The sequence below is a fragment of the Cebidichthys violaceus genome, unplaced genomic scaffold (genome assembly GCF_023349555.1).
Source record: "Cebidichthys violaceus isolate CVI_PGR_0920_01 unplaced genomic scaffold, fCebVio1.0.p SCAF_26, whole genome shotgun sequence".
Taxonomy (NCBI): Eukaryota; Metazoa; Chordata; class Actinopteri; order Perciformes; family Stichaeidae; genus Cebidichthys; species Cebidichthys violaceus.
This window is the reverse complement of record NW_027176439.1, coordinates 858,743-872,305: the sequence shown is the minus strand read 5'-3', so window position 1 is coordinate 872,305 and position 13,563 is coordinate 858,743. Positions and strand designations below refer to the sequence as shown.

General features: G+C 41.4%; 1 protein-coding gene across 2 annotated transcripts; it reads right to left on the bottom strand.

The window, feature by feature from the left end:
* Window positions 1-6,333: 6,333 nt before the first annotated feature.
* prdm8b (PR domain containing 8b) lies at window positions 6,334-12,475 on the bottom strand. Of its 2 annotated transcripts, none has more exons than XM_068721134.1 (4): window positions 12,088-12,475; window positions 9,376-9,600; window positions 8,504-8,735; window positions 6,334-8,314 (listed from the first exon to the last, which is right to left on the bottom strand). In XM_068721134.1, exons 2-4 carry the CDS (start codon window positions 9,592-9,594, stop codon window positions 7,056-7,058), a joined length of 1,710 nt encoding a protein of 569 aa, XP_068577235.1. In that variant the 5' UTR covers window positions 9,595-9,600; window positions 12,088-12,475; the 3' UTR covers window positions 6,334-7,055. The 2 variants fall into 2 exon arrangements, with proteins under 2 accessions (XP_068577235.1, XP_068577236.1); XM_068721135.1 differs by lacking the exon at window positions 12,088-12,475 and adding an exon at window positions 9,702-10,592.
* Window positions 12,476-13,563: the final 1,088 nt, after the last annotated feature.

Sequence of the window (13,563 nt, the reverse complement as noted above, 5' to 3'; positions counted from 1 at the left end):
TTGTTAAATTTGTTGCAGCAATTCCAAATTTGAACCCTCCATATATGTGCCATACATGCATTCAGAAATCATGCATTAGATATAACAGTAATAACACAGAACTACTATATAAAAATATGGAGTGTCAACATAATGAATAGTAGCTTATTTTAGAACAGAGATAGATTTTTATACTTTAAGGTCATAACTTGGCAAAAGAAAAAAACTAAATGAAATCTGTGCGTGTGTCAAACACACTCAATTTTAGTTGAATCTGTTATAGAGAAGAGTTAATTTAACTCTATGGTCAATTTGGAGGCTGTATTATGATATAATTATATTTAGTCTGTTGATATAAATGACGTCAACACACTTTAAATGTTCATCTAGGTTATTATTTGCTATAAACTGGCAACTGTATATATAAATGTATTTATGGAGGAAAATGTCACACCCCAAAAGATAAAATAGAGGCAACAAAACACTTGAGAGAATTTGGTAATGGCAGTTGAATGACACTAAATCGTATAAACAGAGATTGATACTGAAACTTTAATGACTATGTTCTTACATCCACGCTCCTCTGCAGAAGACAGAGAGGCGTTTTGAAGCCGGGAAACAGGTGTAACCTAAATATCCAACCTCCGGAGTCCTCGCCATCTCCACGATGTGAAGAATCCAGGACTCGGACGTGCCCTGAAGACAGGTAGAGTCCCGGGGCATGTGGATCAGTCCGCAGAGGACATGATGTGTAAATGTGTCCCTGTCAGCGGACCTGCAGATCGAGTGCATTGTGGGTCAGAAATAGTGCAAGTGCACAGAGGACGATGCTGTTTATTTATATTTAGGGTCTTCAGGAAATAATGATGTGACGGCGGCATCCTAATCACACGGCAGCAGAGGGGGAGCCGGACCTGTGTAAAACCCTGGATTAGGACTTTAAAACAGACCGTGGAGCGTGTGAGATCAGAGCTGCAGGCCGGGAGCCCTGAGTGAAATCCATACTTTTGATCTGAACTTTTCTTTCACGTGTCTTGTTAGCTCGCTGTCTGAACCCTCAGTTTCCCACACTGCACCTCAGTTTGGAGCTCGCTGAAGTGAGACGCTTGAAGGGACACGTTTTCTTTCTTTTGTGTTTGGTCAGAGAGTTTGATTTATTGATTGCTGTCGGGATGTAAAGAGAACAAGTACATTACGTTAGTTTTAAGTAACATCTGGAAAGTCGCAGAATGATGATGCTGGACACATCAGTCGAAATGTTTAGATATTGTATTCCGTTTTTGGTTTGTTTGTGATTTTTGTGAAACTTGGTGGAAGGGTGTAGCATGGGCCAATAAGTAATCCATGAGATTTTGGAGCAGATAAGCATTTGTCACTTTCTTTAACATTGCGAGGTTGTCTATGGTACCGGTCTGCACTTGGTTTAAGGTTTAGGGAAACATCAGACTCTCGGTTTAACGTAGACAAAGACTGCAGGGACTTGAGACAAAAACGTGTCGATTGAAGGTCCGGTTTGTAGCATTTTCAGGGATCTATTGGCAAAAAATGGAACATAATATTTAATCACCTGAAACTAAGAATTGTTGTCGTTTCGTTAGCTTAGAATGAGTCCGTTGTATCTGGGAGCGGGTTCTCTTAACAGAGTCCTCAGTGTCGCTCCTCCGTGTTTCTACGGTAGCCCAGAGCGGACAAACCGTGGTACAGCCAGCTGTCGGACTTTCGTTGCTCCTTCTGTCGAAACGATGTCCCGACAGTTTTCACACTCTGTGTTTAGTTGGTTTACAATCTGCAGCCACACCGCTAGAGGCCACCAAATGCTTCACAATGTCCCCTTTAATATTCAACCAAAGCCATGATCTTTCTATTAAAACTTAATCTTGCTTTTGTTGCACTAAACCTGATCACACACACACACACACACACACACACACACACACACACACACACACACACACACAGGCGGGAGTCTGAATACAAACCCAGAGCTCTGGTGTCACAGTCTTTGTACAACCCGATCACCTCCATGTGCAACGTGTAATAAACTTCCGTCTTCACAGGAAACTACTCAGTTAAGTATAGGCAACAAAACTCCTTGTATAGGTTTAGGGAAAGATTGTGGTTTGGGTTAAAACAACTACAGATGTGGTGTTACTTAATACGTGAGTTACATGACGAATAAATCAACATTGACTTCTCTCTAAGCACGGGGCAAAGAGCAGCCCTGGCGTTTCTTTGGGGATTGTGTTTCATGATTACGTGATTTACATTACAAAGAGATTTTGTGGGATATCTACCAATTACCGTAGATATAGCTACACAGCCTGCTCTGTGACACTGGTGGGTTACTTTACAGTACATTACATCCATTGTGTTTTTTATCCAAAAGTGCATTTAAGCACAAGGTTACAACTTAAAAATTACAAGAATACACAAATGTAGCTTTAGTCGCTTACGTAGCGATTACGTTTGTCACCATAATGTAATAAAATGATGGTATTTAAACCAGCTTCAGGGCCTCATTGTGCTTCGAACTGAGTTCCTGTTCATCATCTAGTGGAACAATTCTTCAGCAGTTTTCTGTGACCAAAAAAAGGTTTGAATCTGGCAACCACCAAAAGTGCGCTTTAGAACCTGTCTGAGGTTTCTTCTCTACCTGCTCGCTCACTTCTCCCGGCTCGCAGCGTCAGCTCAATGTTAGAAATGTGAAAATGTTGTGTGACCGGGGCGGAGGGGCCAACTGGAAGTGCCAGCTTAGCAGAGATATAAACTGTCCCACCCCCACTCGGGCGCTGAGTGATGCGGTGACAAATGTCTCGGTGTGGGGGGGGGGGTCACAAAAGGGACGATGACACAAGCAGCGAAGCATGAGGGCCCCTAAATATCAACGGCTACCGCTCCGCTCGATCACATGGTGAGGTTTGGATCGCAGACGTGTGCATGAGTTCTGTAATTTATTATCATGCAACGTATCCTCGACCTCTTTATGTGTTTGTTTGTTTTTTATCTCCTGATATCTGTCTTTAAGATTTCTGCTGCTAACAGTAGCAGGTTTCAAAAAGTATTTTACTCCATTCAATTTCCATTTCAGAGTTTTATTTCAATCAACATGAATACAAAACTCCCCTCTATGTTCATGTTGTGGCCATCAGTTTTTATTTATTTCACTTTTGTTTCTGGGAAATGATTTTGTTTTTGTTATTTCTGTTAGCCCCAGTATGATGACTGGCTCTAAATACTACGTTACCCAGACGCCTCAGGTGCGAGAAGACAAGAAGACGCGAGAAGAAAGAAGAATGTTTTCATCGAGTTTCTACAAAGTGGAATCAGAAGAAGTTTAAGCTCAGTGATTGGATATATTTTGAAGAATTGAATCAAATAGTTTTTAAGTACACAAAGTGTTAACCTTTAACACTTCTTTTGAAACACATATGCTCTTCTTCTGATTGAACCGGATGAATTTAATGTCTGTTTAAGCCTTGAAGTGCTCAAACTGTCAGTGACCTATAACGTTGTCTGTGGAGGTTAATAAAATAGAAATTTAAAATTAAAAAAGTTGTTCAATTAAAAGATTATCCTGAGCAACAATGATATCGTATTGAGGGGGAAAAAACAACATTATTGTGGAACTTTTCACAATTTACATTTATTTGAACTAAATGTAAATATCACCTCCATTGTATTTAAATGGCAGCAGAGGTTTCAGCCCCCAAACGATCTGCATGAGAAGAAAACCACTGAGGGTAAATATGTTGAAATTATATTTTCCATTTCCACCACAGATTATATTACTAATCCAGTCGTAACGTTTCTGCTGAATTTCCGTCTTCATCAGCAGCTGGTTTGCTCAGTTGTCATGGAGAGAGCGACCCGTTGACATGGGAGTCATTTCATCCATAACACTCGATTCATAACACTGATGAATACCATGTAATGTGACTGAAAGCTCTGGGGAAAAAGAACTTGCACTTGAATTTTTGATTGTTTTATCAAACTAATATCAAGATGTGTCACGGTAAACGATGCAAACTGCTTTAAATGACCTTTGAAAGCCTTAACAGCTGAAGAAACTATGACTGTGACATGCTTTTAATATACATATGTCCACCTGGCTCATTCAGTCCTCCCAGAATGCATTTCTCATTATGATGTATACATATTTCAATAAACATATTTAAGTGTCTTGAATACAAGTTTAAATTCACTTTATCATGATTCGTATCAGATGATTCTGATAACTTTAGTAGTTTATAATATGATCTCCCCAAAGAAAGATCTGAATCAGCTCCAGCTGATGCGGTCTAAGTGCAGACCAGGACCAGAAGGAAACACATCGCACCTGTTTTGATGTCCTTACATTGATTGCCTGCCAGTTTCAGTATTGATTTTGAACTTCTATTACTTGTTTTTAAAGCACTTCACTATGTCTCACATACTCAAAGTGTATGAACTGTAGTGGCCCCTCAGGCCTTCTGGCACGAGTCTGTTGTTTAAAAAGTTTTACAAAGTTTTAGCTGTTGAGCTCCGAGACGCTGGAACCTCTGAAGATCTGACAGCTGCTGGAAGTGTTGAGGTTTTTAGAGGTGAAAAGCTTTTGATATAGAATAGACTCTTTATTTTTAGATATCATAGACATTTTATAATTTGTACTTTTTTGTATTTATTTATTTAATTCAATTGTTTTATTGCATTCGATTTGAATAATGTTATTCTAGTTTATTGATTTATTTATCACTTGTTTTATTGTATTTGATTAGAAAAATGTTATTCTATTTCATTGTTATTAAATTGATCCCTTATTTTATTGTATTTAAATTGTATAGTTTTATTCTATTTTATTAATCTAGTTATTATTTCACACTGTTTTACTACTATTATTGTTTATTATTGCTTTTAATATTTTTCCATTACCTTTTTAATAATTTTATTGTCTCACATGAATTGGTCCCAGATTGTAAAACTGTTATTTGCTGAACAGCTTTTGTCCTTTCTGATGTTTTCAGCTCGTCAGTCATCTGTGAAACACTTTGAACAATAACTTTTATACAAATAAAGTTCCACTGATTGATTGATTGATTGATTGACCACTTATATCATATAAACAGTAAAACATTTTCTTTTATTAATAAACGAGTTAAATCTCTCCGTGTAGTTCACATGTTGACCACTTGATGGCGCTGTTGAACTATTTTCCACCTTGAATCTTTGGTCTCAGTCCTGAAATGTTCTCCACCCGCTGCTATTGATTCTTCTTCTTCTTTAATCATGACATTATCAGCAATACATGGTCTGAATATTAATCCACAGACACTTTTGATATCTGTGTTGTTGATAGAAAGCTTTCACAAATAAAGGTCACGGAAGGCTGATAGATTATTGATAATTACATGTATCGCAGCTCAATACGGGTCAGACAGCTCTGTCCTCGCTACAGGTGAGAGGAGACTTAATATTTTAACGTTTTAGAAATCAAACAATATTCATAAACTGATTTATGTCGAGGCTTTTTTGTGTAACTGCTCATAAAGCCTCCTGTGTGCAATTCTACCACTCTGTGCTTTTTCTACGTAGGAAGATTAATCCAATATATCGCTTATAAATGAATCCAAAATGCAGACGTGTATTACGTCGTATGTGTTATATTCTGTAAATACATCTGGAGCATCATATTCCCTTTTTCTGATGAGCTGACAGTCGTTTCTGTATTTTCTGTTTTTGCCACAGAAACTAAAAATCTGTGCGAAAATCATTCTCTCGTCATTTGAAAGCTTTTATTCTGAAAGGCGCTTGTATTCGCGTCCTTAATCTGTATTTTAAAAGTGAAACCGGATGAAATAATAAATATATTCGTATGGGAATGTTATGTTTTCCTAACACTCTAATTGAAGCGACGTCTCGGGGGAAACCTTCAATATCGTAGAGATCAATGCGATCGATCTTTAATGGAGACGTACGTCAGTAATGATAATAATACTAATCATACTTATACTACTACTACTAATACTACTAATAACTACATAATCCTATAAATAATAATAATAAGCGTTGACATCCAGAGTTTGTGCTCTTATTTTCAATAGGAAATTAACATTAAACAATAAATTACCGTTATATTATGTTACGTTTTGTTGTATTGAATTGTATTTGGACTGTACATACAATGTGGTTATCGTATTTTATAAATATTGAATGTTGGCACTATATGAAATGTATTTTTTGAGCATAAAAAAAAATCAAACATATAATTAGGTTTTAAAAAATCAGATGTTTGGGTTTTATACACATTTCATATGAATACAAATGTTATGTCAGTCTTGTTTTATAAATGCAAATTGCAGACAGTTGTCACCATTAATCAAGAAATCATATATTTCATTTGCAGTTTGAAATAAAAACAATCCAGGAAGGCCACAGTTGAAAATAAAGCTATTTTATTGTCAATGCATTCAACGTGATTAGATAAACTATCAAGTAGTAAATTTCCGCAAAAGGAAGAAACACTGAAACTATTCCCCACTGACACAAAATATTACACTTTGTATTTCAAATAAAACAAATTATTTACATCGTAATGTATAGACTGCATCTTAAAATCAATATTATTTAATATTACATGCACTCTGAAATATAGTCTGACATAATATCCCAATTTGTGTCCATATTCATCGTAGACGTGAAAAAAAACTTGCTGAAACCATGACGTGTGACTACATTTGTATTTCTTCTCTTCTATATTTGCATTTATATGATATAAAATACAACTTACTGTACATTTACACATATTTAAATCTTCCCTTATTCTCAAACGTTTAAGTGCTTCATAAATAGATCCGTTTTTTGAAGTCAAAATGCATTTTGCATACACCCAAAACATGACATTTTGTACAGGAGGGGGGAGAAGAAGTAAACGGACCAAACAGGAAATAGAAGATCAGAGTCCAAAGTGAAAACAAGTGCAAGGAGTGGTTTTTTTTTTGTATTTCTAAGTGGCCTATCTCCAGTCAGGCGGCTTAAATCCAGGCGGGGGTGGTGGGGGTCACAGTCCCTCCTCATTATGAAAAAAGTCCCTCCTTTAAAAGTCAGTTATGGGAGGTCATGTGACGTGACAGGTGGTGCCGCTCCCGGAAGGACTCGTTGCAAATGGGGCACTTGAGCTTCTCCTCGCGCCGCCGCTTGACCATCGGCTCCATGGCGAACTCCTTCTTGTGGTGGGACCGCATGTGGTAAACCAAGTCCGAGGTCATGCGGAAGGAGGCGTTGCACTTGGCGCACCAGTTCTGCGCCGGCAGGCAGAGCGAGGTGAAGGAGGGCGGCAGGAGGGTGAGCGCCGAGGGCATCTGGAGCTGGATGGCTCCGGAGTTCTTGGGCCAGAAGGTCGTGGCGTAGACGAAGGGGTTCTGCTTGGCCATGCCGCCCGGCACGGGGCAGTTGGCGCCCAGCTCCGCGCCCTGCAGCTTGGCGGCGAGGTGGTCGGCCTGGTAGAGCCTGCTGGAGGAGATGGTGTCGCCCACCGCCGGGTGGCAGTCCAGCAGCTTGGTCGGCATCACCAGCGGCGAGATCTGGGAGAAGGAACGCGACGGCTGGCTGAAGGCGCTCTTCCTCTCCCCGCCGCTGCCGCCTTGCTGGGTGACCGAGGTGAAGGCGCTGCCCATCGGGGAGGTCTGTGGCGGCTGGGTCTCCGACAGCACCTGCCGGATGTTGAGGTGCTTCTCGGACGGATTGCTGCTGGGGCGACCGCCGTCTTTGTTTTCGGAGTTGGCGCTCTGGAGGTTTTTGCTGCCACCGCCGTGGTGTTTGAGGTTCTGGGCGGACTTCTTGACCTCGGTGAAGGCGCTGCGCTTGCCCTGACCGAGTTCTGTGGGGCCCGGCGGGGAGAAGGACTTGTGGTTCTCCTCCAGACCGTACGCCCCTCTGTAGTTCTGCGCCGACGTCGCAAGCTCATCTTTCGACTTGGACTGCGGGAGGCTGGGCCCTCGGCGCTCCCGGTCTTCCATTTCCGAGAACTTCCTCTTCCCCGAGCTCTCGCTGCAGATCTCGGCTTCCTTGTCGCTCGGTGGGCTGGTCCGGTTGTTCTCTAGATCCCTGGCCAGGTTGTGAAAGTCCGTGGAGGGTTTGTTGCCGTCCTGAGCTCCGCTGAATCCCTCGGAGCGGCCCAGCTTCGGGCTGGTCCTGGTCGGGGTGGCGTTCGGTCGCTCGCCGCCGCTCTCTTTGCCGGGCTCCTCGTCGGCCCCCGTGATGCTCTGCAATCTTTTGGTGCAACGGAACCGGAGATGGGCCAAGAACGGGAACTCGAACTGGAAGCGCTGGCTGCAGTCTGGACACGAGTGGTGGGACGAACCTGCGAAGAAGAGAGCCGGAAATTAAGATCTGATAAAAAGAGACTATCCTAAAACTATGCTGCATGAATGACCAGCTTTGTAGAATTGAATTAAATCTGAATTCCGACATTCTCACAGATTTTTGAAGCAAAATAAAGACGCACGGGCGTCAACAATGTCCAACGAGGACGTGACCTCGCTCGACTCACCTTTGCTCTTGGCGGGCGCCCGGCTGGAGCTGAGCAGCAGCAGGTCGATGAGGTCTTTGCCGTACCAGACCAGCAGCTCCTCGTCCTTCTCGATCCGACGGAGCGAGCGGTACAGGAGCTGGCCGTTCTTCACGTAGGCCTCCAGGTTCTGCTCCTCTTTGTCCCGGGCGGACTGCACCAGCCGCAGCCACATCAAGCCCTCCGAGGTGCTGTTGGCCGCTGACGTGTCCACCTGAACAAAACAAACACACCCGTTAGGTTATTGTTTCAGTGCAACAGCTCAAATTCATTTTTATCAAAACAAATGAAAATACTGCGAATAAGGTGATTTCATTCCACCAAACCCCTTCACACTACATATTTATTTTTATTTTTTTCAGTTTACTATTATTATTGACATTATTACTGAGAATTTGAAGCAAATATTTGAAATAAATGGCTTTTTACAAGAACAAAATGATATCACATGCATTGGCAGAGACGTCCTTTCTTGTAGAAATAATAAAACAGGATTGTCACGACTAAATAAAGAACTGAATGACTTGTTTAAGGGATTTTGTTGCAGAATGGCCTGAATGGCTTTTTGCAGTATACCAACATAACATTGTAGTGTTGCTGCTCATGCATGGGGATATTTTGCAAATGTCAGCTTTTTTATCCAGTTATGTGCATAATATAACAGGGGCCTGAATCTGTAATAATACATTTGCTATATTTTGGATCTGCACAGCAAAAAAAGCTTGAATGAAAGACATTTTGACAGGCTTGTTAAGATCTAACTGCTCGATATTTTTTATTTTAAAATTGAACATAAAAAAGGAAACATGCTGGTGCATTAAAGTCCAATGAGTGTAAAGTAAAGATCCACTCACCCTGAAGATGTAAGGTGCTGTGCGCTTGTCGGTGGACTTCAGAGCGATGAAGGCGATGCTGTCGTACAGCGACGTGTGGCTCAACACGCAAGGCCCGAAGATGGCGTTTTCTGGGATGTCGCACGTCGTGTAGACGCTGGTGAAAATGTCCGTCAGACACTGCTGGACCGCTTTGGCGTCCCCGTCCCACACCAACTTCTGAGAGCTGGACTCCTCCATTTCACCCTGCGGAGACACGGATACGTCAGAGATCAGAGGAGATCAAATACTGCGAGTAGAATAAAAATCTAAATGTGTTTCAACAGAAATAAACCGTAAACCATAACCTGTGTGAACTATCTGTTTATTTGGGGTCCCAGCTGAAATAAATCTCTTCCGATCGAGACAGATTGGCTAAACCAGCTGTCAAGGGCGTCGTTTGGGGCCCGTTTCTTTCTTTCTTCCTTTTTTTTTTTGGCCAGGCTTTCTAATTAATTCAAACCCCATAATAAGTTCATGACGGTACCCCCCTTCAGCATCCTGGTGTGCTGTCCCAATGTTTAACATTTTATTTAAGAAGAAGAAGAAAAAGTAGCCGAAATCCTAACAGAACGAACATAATAATAATCGCCATCAAAATCACATTTATTGTTAATATTATTATTAGATTATTATTTTTATTCCCGATACAAATTGTATTTTTTTCAGATTATGTCACATTATTATTTTTTTTTAATTATATTATTTTTGGATAAACATTGGATTATGATAGAGTTTACCAGTCCGTCTGCATTATAATAATAATAATAATAATATTAAGCTATAAAATGTAGATCTTAAATGTATTAGCATTGGTATTAATATTCCTTAGCATTATTGGGCCCTTGTCTGGTCAGCTGTAATTGTTATGATTAAAGCAACAAAAAAATAAATCCTATAATATTTCTATAATATTCCCAACGTGACTTCTCAAAAAAGACTTATAATCTCCTTATAGTGCTTTATGTCACATTTGTATTGGCATATATACATAGAGATACCATTTTAATATTAAGGCTTCATAGCTTTGTTTATTTGTCATAATAGAATCGCTACATGGATCTTTATTCCTCGTAGATTTTAAAAACGCGTCTCAGTGGGAGCTGCTGAGGTTTGAGCATGTCCAAAGGACAGAGCATGTCCGATGGACAGAGCATGTCCAAAGGACAGAGCATGTCCAATGGGTTTGGAGTGGACTGTCAGAGTCAGTGATTTCCTGTCAGCCAAACCTTTCTCTCCTCTCTACAAGCGGCAGCGTATGCCGCCTCATTACCATAATCCAGCACGTTCCCCTCCGAGACTGTAATTAAAGCAGCACGACCGGTTAATTATTTCTTTTCTAACCTCTGAATGTGTGTTTAGGCGGCTGCGGGGCTCTCCTTCCCCTCCGCCCAACACACACACACACACAGCGGAGACCTGCACCAGATATACGCGCGTGTTCAGCCGCAAATAGAGACTCACTGGACAGAAATACATTACTATTATTATAGAATAAGAAAAAAAAAGAATGTCTTGCAACGCCATCAACAGCGAAGAAAACAAGTAATTCCTGATTATTATTTTTTAAATAATCACATCTGTGCTGTGATCAAAAATAATATTTCTCTTTATAATGCTGCTTTTTATGGGCCTATGGCACGAGCTTCTATGTATTATTACAGTCACATCGTGATTTATTTTGACGTTTAATTCTCCTATTAACCGTTTATAACAAGTCATAAATCAAACACCAGCCAACCACTCGAGCAACTTCCACCGCGACACAGTTTGTGCAATAAAAAAAACTGTTAATTCAAAATAAAATAAAATAAATAAATTCCCCCAGTTGGACCAAAAGTTTTGTTTTGCGCAAAATCAGAAAAGCGCACTCTGACATTTGCGCATCAAAGCGAGCCGAATCAGAAATAAATAGGTCTAAATCTCACCAATGATGACTGGTGGGAACAGATCCCCAATACCGGCTGTGGTTTTTGTGACTGCACGCGCAGAAAAAAGAAGCTGATTTTTCGTGCTGATTTGCTCAATAAAGGGGGGGGGGTCTGATTAAATAACCCGGGATAGTTCTAAATAAATGTATTTTTGTTAATCCGGCTGATTTTGGAGCATTTTTGTTTTACCTTCATAAGAGGCTCAACAGAAAGGCTCTCTGTGGAACATTTTGCGCACGGTGCGCTGGAGAGAGGCTTCTCCAAAGTGGCGCTCAGCGCAGCCCTAAAATAATTTGTTTCCGGTAACGTGAAAGACCCCCGTTCAAACGTTCAGAGGAAGAGACCGCACGAAACATGAGACAACAACATGCATCACGGTTCAAATGAGACAGAAAAGAGCGGAGTGTTCGCACATCCATAAACTGCAGGAAAAGCAGACACCCTCTCCATTCAAAGCCACTGCGAGTGGGGGTGAGAGGGGTGAGGGGGGTGAGCAGAGATGGGGGTGGGTTGGATGGGGGGGGGGGGTTAACCCATCTGCTAAAGCCGTGCCAGGCTGAAAAACTGTCCTAAATCAGCGCTGTGACAGAATTGCGGGTTTTGTCCGCGGCGCTGAAACATCTGCGGTGTTTTTTTTTGTTTTTTGTTTCTTTCCCTTTTTTCAGCGCATCCTGCAGGATGTGCGGCTGCACGTGCGTCTTTAAAAAAAAACTATCCAAACCCAACACGCTGTGCTCCCCGTTTCACAAAAAAAAAAACCTACCTTTCTTGTTTTCGATGAGGAGGAACAATAATCCACAAACGAATAGCGAGCGATGCTGCGAATCCAAAAAATAAATAAATAAAAAAATCCCCCGTTTGCACCTCCGGATGGTTTGGTGGTGGGAAAGAAGAATAAAAAAGCCCCGGAAACAAGCAGGGGGATGCGGTGTGATGGAGGTGATGGAGATGGTGGTGCGCTCCCGGGCTGCTCCGTAGTGTCAGTACATTTCCCCCCCCGGTGTGGTGAAAGTGACAGTGCTGCTGCTGCTGCTGCTGCTGCTGCAGATACTCGTCGACACTGGAAGTGAGCGGGCGGGGTAGAGAGAGCTGGACGGATAAAGGGAGACAGACGGGGAGAGAGCGAGAGAGAGAGAGCGAGAGAGAGAGAGCGAGAGAGAGAGAGAGAGAGAGAGAGAGAGAGAGAGAGAGAGAGGCGTGCAGATGGGGCCCGACGCTCTGTGGCTGACTGGCACACCGACACACACTTTTTGTTTGCGGCACATAATCTACCCAATGAGGCGTGTCACTCTCCGTCTCCTCCCTTTAACTCTTCACTGACCGACTGTCATTTGATGCGATTTATGGACGAGCAGAGGGATAAAGACCCCCCCCCCCCATTATTATTGTAATTCTAATCACAATAGTTGCTGGTTGTATTAGAATAAAGTGGCATTTTAGGTGTCACATGTTTAAAGGAAAGAAAGTTTTTCTATGCAATTATCAGCTGGATGACAGTCAAAACAGGAATATTTGGCATATTATTATTATTATTATAGTTGTATAAATAAAATAAAATAAAATAAAATAAATTAAAATAAAATAAAATTGGGGTGTCACTCACTCACAATATATTTAAATATATGCTAATTACACGGACTTCCTTTGAGGCTTTAACTCGCACCTAAAGTGCTTTCTGGAGCATGCAGCACTAGGGCAGGGCAGGGCAGGGCACCCCCCCACCTTGTCGTTCCACCCGGCTCTGCACGCGTCCAGAGCGGTGATGCATCCCGTGTAGTCTCACCGCGGACCGCCGCCGCTGCTGTCTGTACTGTGTTCAGGCTCATTTAGGGGGCGCCAGTGTATAATTTGCATTGAGTGAAGGCTGATATCTTTGATGGAAGGGAAAGCTTCGGGTCAGCTGCAAACTGATGTTTCTGACTTAAATATATACTTATACTTCTTAATACTTAAATATGTGCTTGATTAAATATATGTTAAGCTTTTTATGTTTTACTTTCATCTATCTGTTTTGAAGCTCACATATGATGTTAACAATTTAAATGAAAGAATATATGAGCAAATATTAACCATAAAATTGATGATTGACTGGAATAACAACACGTTTGAGTCAAGTAGCAATAAGAAGACTTTTAAAATCAATGGATGTATACCTTTTTTTAGTGTTATATACGTGCATTTAGTCAATAATAAACACAACCATCATGGACAAATCATTTCCAGGCCTTTTTTATACAAA

Excerpts from the sequence above, each read along its gene's own strand:
- prdm8b (XM_068721134.1), bottom strand. The coding sequence starts at position 9,594 with ATGGAGGAGTCCAGCTCTCAGAAGTTGGTGTGGGACGGGGACGCCAAA. Across the intron at positions 8,736-9,375 it reads CAGCACCTTACATCTTCAGG|GTGGACACGTCAGCGGCCAA; the intron begins GTGAGTGGATCT and ends TGTTTTGTTCAG. Across the intron at positions 8,315-8,503 it reads GGCGCCCGCCAAGAGCAAAG|GTTCGTCCCACCACTCGTGT; the intron begins GTGAGTCGAGCG and ends TCTTCTTCGCAG.